The 6,306-nt window shown below is 61.7% G+C and overlaps 1 protein-coding gene across 1 annotated transcript in view; it reads left to right on the top strand.

The window, feature by feature from the left end:
• NOTCH1 (notch receptor 1) overlaps positions 1-4,809 on the top strand; it is a 50,215-nt gene extending 45,406 nt beyond the window's left edge. Inside the window, exons 33-34 of the mRNA XM_040632210.1 lie at positions 408-505; positions 1,694-4,809. Coding sequence (XP_040488144.1) covers positions 408-505; positions 1,694-3,187 — 1,592 coding nt within the window. The 3' untranslated portion in view covers positions 3,188-4,809. The remainder of the gene's footprint in view (positions 1-407; positions 506-1,693) is intronic.
• The last annotated feature ends 1,497 nt before the right edge of the window (positions 4,810-6,306 follow it).

Genomic DNA, 6,306 nt, shown 5'->3' with positions numbered 1-6,306 from the left:
CCGGCCCCTGGCCCTCCTAGCCGTGGCTGGCGGAGCTCCTCCCTTCCTGCGCTCCTCCCGTCGTCCACACCGGCTAGGGCCGTGCGGACCCCATGGGGGGCTCTGTGGTGTTGTGGATTGGGCCCCAGGCATCAGTTCCAGGCCGGCAGCCTCAGACCTTCCCTGTTGTCTAGATTCTCATCCGGAACCGAGCCACGGACCTGGACGCCCGCATGCATGACGGCACGACGCCGCTGATCCTGGCTGCCCGCCTGGCCGTCGAGGGCATGCTGGAAGACCTGATCAACTCGCACGCCGACGTCAATGCCGTGGATGACCTGGGTAAGCCAGGTGGCGGCCCAGCCCACAGAGGACGGGGCCTGCTGCCACCCGGGCTGCCCCAACCTGCCCTCTGCTTCCCCACGCAGGCAAGTCTGCCCTGCACTGGGCCGCTGCCGTGAATAACGTGGAGGCTGCCGTCGTGCTCCTGAAGAACGGGGCCAACAAGGACATGCAGAACAACAAGGTGGGCCGGGCCGGGCTGGCCAGTCCCTCCACCCGGCAGCCCCGAGCCCCTGACGTAAACCCCTGGGCTCTGACTCCTAACCTGGGGAGTCCCCGTGAGGAGCCGCGAGCTTGGTGCCCGTGCATCGCTCGCTCTTCCGCCCACGTCCGCGGCTTACAGACGGCTCCAAGCAAGCATGCGCAGCTTGGCTCAGCGCATGGCTCGGCCGTGGCCATCCTGCATCAGCATGAGCGTCCCCGCACCCTCTGTGCGCGGCGGTCACCGGGCAGGGAGGGTTGATGCGGGTGGTAGAGGACCGCTGTGCGTTGGGGGCTGTGGGGCTTGGCACATTGTGAGGCCCCCGGATGTGGAGGGGAGCAGCCGCCTTCCTGCACGTGGAGCCGCTGCGTGTCTGTGCGTCTTGCCCACTGCTGCCGCGGCGTGTCCCCAGCGCGAAGAAAGCTCCAGTCTGAGCTTTGGGTGCTCAGAGGGTGCAGGCAGGCAGCCCAGCTCCTTGGTGCCAAGCCCTGCCCAAATCGCCCTGATCCCGCCTGGGTCTCCCTCCTTCCTTCCCAGCGACACAGCGGCCGTTGGACCCAGGCATTCCTGAGTCCCCTGTGGGCCGAGGTGTGACCCCACCTCCCACAGGGGGACCGAGCCTCAGAGAGGCAGGGACTGCCAGAAGGGCATCGGGCCGTGGCCAAAGCCTTTGTGAGCCAGGGACGCGCCATCAGGCCACACGCTCACCGCCGTCTGGCCACGTAGCAGCCTCACGGGGGTGTGTGGCAGACAGGGAAACCGAGGCTCCCGGAAGGCGCGGAGGCGTCAGGCTCACTTGGGGGCCATCTGGGATGGGGCACTCGCAGTCTAGTGCCGAAGGACACACGTCAGGGCACCTGAAGCCCCTGAAATCGCTGCACTGTTTGTGGCTGTGCTGTTCTGGAGGCAAGAGAGAGGCCGCAGTTGTAGATTTCCCGCGGGTCTGGGTCCCCACACAGGTGAAGTCCTGGTGCTTTAGAATACGGGGTCCCACAGACTGCCTGGGTATGGGTCTCAGGATGTAGGTTTCCAGGCTGTTTGTGGGACCTAATCCGGTCCGCTAATGGCGGACTTACGGGACAGGCCCAGCATGAGCGTCCTGCGGTGTTCCCTCTGGAGACGGGGCGTGGGTGCGGGCAACCCCCTCACCTGCCCCTCGTCCGTTCCCAGGAGGAGACACCCCTGTTCCTGGCTGCTCGGGAGGGCAGCTACGAGACCGCCAAGGTGCTGCTGGACCACTTTGCCAACCGGGACATCACAGACCACATGGACCGCCTACCCCGCGACATCGCGCAGGAGCGAATGCACCACGACATCGTGCGGCTGCTGGACGAGTACAGCCTAGTGCGCAGCCCCCAGCTGCACGGCACCGCCCTGGGCGGCGCGCCTACCCTGTCCCCACCGCTCTGCTCGCCCAACGGCTACCTGGGCAACCTCAAGCCGGCCGTGCCAGGCAAGAAGGCCCGCAAGCCCAGCACCAAGGGCCTGGCCTGTGGCGGCAAGGAGGCCAAGGACCTCAAGGCACGCAGGAAGAAATCCCAGGACGGCAAGGGCTGCCTGCTGGACAGCTCGAGCGTGCTGTCACCCGTGGACTCCCTTGAGTCGCCCCACGGCTACCTGTCGGACGTGGCCTCGCCGCCCCTCCTGTCCTCTCCATTCCAGCAGTCCCCGTCCGTGCCCCTCGGCCACTTGCCCGGCATGCCTGACGCCCACCTGGGTGTTGGCCACCTGAGCGTGGCTGCCAAGCCCGAGATGGCAGCGCTGGGTGCGGGTGGCCGGCTGGCCTTCGAGGCGGGGCCGCCGCGGCTCTCCCACCTGCCGGTGGCCTCTAGCACCGGCGCCGTCCTGGGCACTGCCAGCGGCGGGGGCGGCGGGGGCGCCGTGAATTTCACCGTGGGCGGGGCCGCAGGCCTGAACGGCCAGTGTGAGTGGCTGTCCCGGCTGCAGAACGGCCTGGTGCCGAACCAGTACAACCCACTGCGAGGGAGCGTGGCGTCGGGCCCCCTGGGCACACAGGCCCCCGCCCTGCAGCACGGCATGATGGGCCCGCTGCACGCCGGCCTCTCCACCACGGCGGCGCTGTCCCAGGCAATGAGCTACCAGGCCCTGCCCAGCACGCGCCTGGCCGGCCAGCCGCACCTGCTGCAGACCCAGCCGCTGCCCCAGGTGCAGCAGCCGCCGCAGAACTTACAGATGCAGCCGCCCGGCGTCCCGCAGCCGCAGAGCCTGCAGCCACCCCCGCCGCACCTCGGCGTGAGCTCGGCCGCCGGCGGCCACATGGGCCGGAGCTTCCTGGGCGGGGAGCCAAGCCAGGCCGACGTGCAGCCGCTGGGCCCCAGCAGCCTGGCCGTGCACACCCTCCTGCCGCCGGACAGCCAGGCCCTGCCCACGGCCCTGCCTGCCACGCTGGCCCCGCCCATGACCACCGCTCAGTTCCTGACCCCGCCCTCGCAGCACAGCTACTCGTCCTCGCCCGCGGACAACACCCCCAGCCACCAGCTCCAGGTGCCTGAGCACCCCTTCCTCACCCCGTCCCCGGAGTCCCCGGACCAGTGGTCCAGCTCGTCGCCGCATTCCCACGTCTCTGACTGGTCTGAGGGCATCTCCAGCCCGCCCACCAGCACGCAGTCCCACATCGCCCACATTCCGGAGGCGCTCAAGTAAACAGCCGGCGCCCCGGCGGGACCCTGCGCTTCCTTTCCCAAGCCCTGCTGGGCGCGTGCGTGCTCTGCACAGACACCCGGACGGACCAGAGGGGCCTTTTCTTAAGAAACATGTTTTTATACAAAATAAAAGGACAAGGATTTTAATTTTTTTTTTAGTATTTATTTATGTACTTTTATTTTACAAGGAAACACTGCCTTTTTATTTATACGTAATGTTTTCTATGGCTCCAGGTAACAACTTTTATCTGTTCCAAGAAAATAAACTAGTTCTCCACCATGATTTTCTACTTATGATATTGTTACGTCTTTGTAAAATATAAACAAAGATTCATGATTTATAAATGCCGTTTATTTATTGATTTTTTTTTTCCCTTCAAAATCCAAAAAGAAACGATGTTGGGGAAGGTAGGTTTGAACGAGCATTGTCCAGAAAGCCGCCAGGGTGCCTGGGCCGGCTGCCGTGTCCCGGATGCCCCCGCCCCCGACCGTACCACCTGCTTTGTGGGGGGAGGTGCGCGTAGACACAGACAACAAGAGAGAAGCTTCGCCAGACCTTTGGCACGTGCGTTAATTTGCACCTGAGATAGGAACGTAAAATGTAAAATGATGTGGTTTATACATTCTGGTGGTTTTTTTAAATGATTTTTTTGAAAACATGCTTTTAAAGATGTGCTCTTGGGGTGTCCCAAGAGCACATTTCATGGTACCGATCATGAATCTTTGTTTCGGGTTCAGTATTACATGGTTGTTGGTTGGTCTTGTGAGTTCCTGTTCCTTCTAGGAGCCCCTCTGCCCCCACCCCGGCCTGGATGTGGACGCATTGTGTGAGAGTGAGGAGTCTCTGTGGGGCACCCACCTGGGACGCCATGCGGAGGAGTCCTACTCTTTTCTGGGGAAAGACACTGCCTGGGCCACCCCGATGGACCGGCAGCACTGGGCCCGGGCTCAGCTCACGGCCCTGTTTTCACGAGAGACTTCCCAGGGCAACCTCTGTCCAGGCTTTGGAGAAACACGGCCGTGTCCGGCCTCGGTTCACAGAGACGGTGCAGCTCAAGGGTGCGAGCCGCTGAGACGGTGCCCCCGGGGCCTCGGGAGCCAGCTCGAGGGCCACCCCTCCCGGCCCGGGGGGGGCCGTGTGCCCGGGGAAGGAGCAGATTCTTGCAATATCAAGTATAAGCCTGTGGCGAAGTAAATGTCTGTAAATACATTTTTAAAGGTGGATTTTGTTTAAAAAATCTGAATGAACAAGTCTGTCAGGGGTCATGCTGACGAGGGTTGTCAGAACATGGCTCTGCTCACGACCCAGTCCTGGCAACCTGACCTGCAGCCGCCTGGACCGTAGCTCTGAAGAGCAAACCTGGGGAAGGCTCCTTGCTGCCTCCTCCAGGCAGCCCCCCGGCCTTGCCGGGGGCAGTGTTGTGCCATCCCAAGTGGGCATGACCAGACCAGCCCTAAGGTGTTGATTCTTACTGTGTTTTGTAAAAATAGAGTGTAGTTTACAGAAAAAGGAAACTTTTTTAAAAAGTTATCTACGTGCAAAACTGTAGGTGATGAAAATGCTGTATTTTTTTTTCATCTTTTTTTGTTAACTGATTTGCAATAAAAGTAATGCTGATGGTTCTCCCGATTTTGCTAAACCTGGTTGTGGCATTGGCTCTGTTTCTTGGAGGGAGGGAGGGAGGGCAGGCTGTTCTACTCCGAGGGAACCAGCAATTCCTCTGGCCCTTCTGATGGGGAGTGATGTAGACCACCCAGCCCCGGCCCCTCAGAGCTTCTGCAGTGTCTCTGCACCTGTGTGGGCCAGGCCCCGTGCTGGGCACACGCGACCCCACTGCAGGGGCCTCCTGGGTCTGGGGGGATGTGGCTGTCGGGACAGCAGGCTTCGGGCTCCCCCATCTGTCTCGGTCAGAGGAGCGGGGCACCACTTAACCTAGGGATGGCAGCCGGGAGCCCGCTGCGGGCAGGGGGTGCATGGGGACGGGCCCAGAGGCTGCAGTGGGGAATCCAGACCCCGGCAGGAGTACAAAGGGGGCCACAGAAGCGTCTGAGCAGGGGCACCATGGACAGCACGGGGGTGACCGAGTGGGGAAGGTTCTGTGAAGCTGAGGGAGTATTGCAGAAGAGGGCTGCCCCCTGCCAGGCACCCACTCAGGCCTCCCTTTCTCCCTCCTACCTCCACCTGGCTCCACCCTGTCTGGTGGATTCAAACCAGGTGAGTAGAGGGGAAGTCTGACGTCCCCTTCTGCCGCAAAGAGCTGCCTGCCCCCGCAGGCCCGGCCTCCCCAAGCACAAGTGCGATCCCAAGATCTCCTCGCTGAGTTTGGAGGCTTCATTCCCACCCGGCACAATGTCAGGCCCTGGGCTACATAGATGGGACAAGAGGTTCCAGGAAATGGAATATGGTAAGCAGCCCAACTGTTGCGTACGGGAAAGTAGACCCAGTCTGAAATCTGCCCCACGAACTCCCAGCGCCCTGTGATGCCACTCCTAGATTTCTCCCAAAGCAAGTGGAAATGGACCTAACAAGTCCAAACAGTCACCTGCTCACAGCGGCATGATTTGCAACAGCCAGGAGGTGGGAACGGCCCAGCGCCCACCAGCGGATGCACGGCTCAACAAAACGTGGAGGATCGTGCCGCGCTGGCTCGTTTCATGCACCGGCTTGGCCGGAGCATGTGGCCAATGTGAGAGTGCTTCTGGAGAGGAACACTTGAATCTGTGCACAGAGTAAAGCAGAGCCGTCCCCAGCGTGGGTGGGCCGCACCCAATCAGCTGACGGCCCGAAAAGCACAAAAAGGCGGAGTAAGAGGGAGGTCCTCCTGCCTCACACTTGTCCGGGAACACAGCGCTTCTCCTGCCTTTGACGATGGACTGGAGCACCAGCTCTTCTTGGGTCTCCAGCCTGCTGACTTTGCGACAAAAACTTAACCATCAGCTCTCCTGGTTCTGAACCTGCAGCAGCCACTGTCCCTGGGCCGCAGCTTGCTGACCACAGAGCTGGGATTCTCGGCCTCCATAACCCTATGAGCCAGCTCCTGATCAGAAATCTCTTGACACACACGTGCAGCCTCTTGTTTCTGTTTGTCTGGAGAACCCAGACTGAGTACCCATGATGGA

This window comes from Ursus maritimus, unplaced genomic scaffold (genome assembly GCF_017311325.1).
Source record: "Ursus maritimus isolate PB19 unplaced genomic scaffold, ASM1731132v1 scaffold_17, whole genome shotgun sequence".
NCBI lineage: Eukaryota > Metazoa > Chordata > Mammalia > Carnivora > Ursidae > Ursus > Ursus maritimus.
This window is presented reverse-complemented; position numbering and strand designations above follow the sequence as displayed.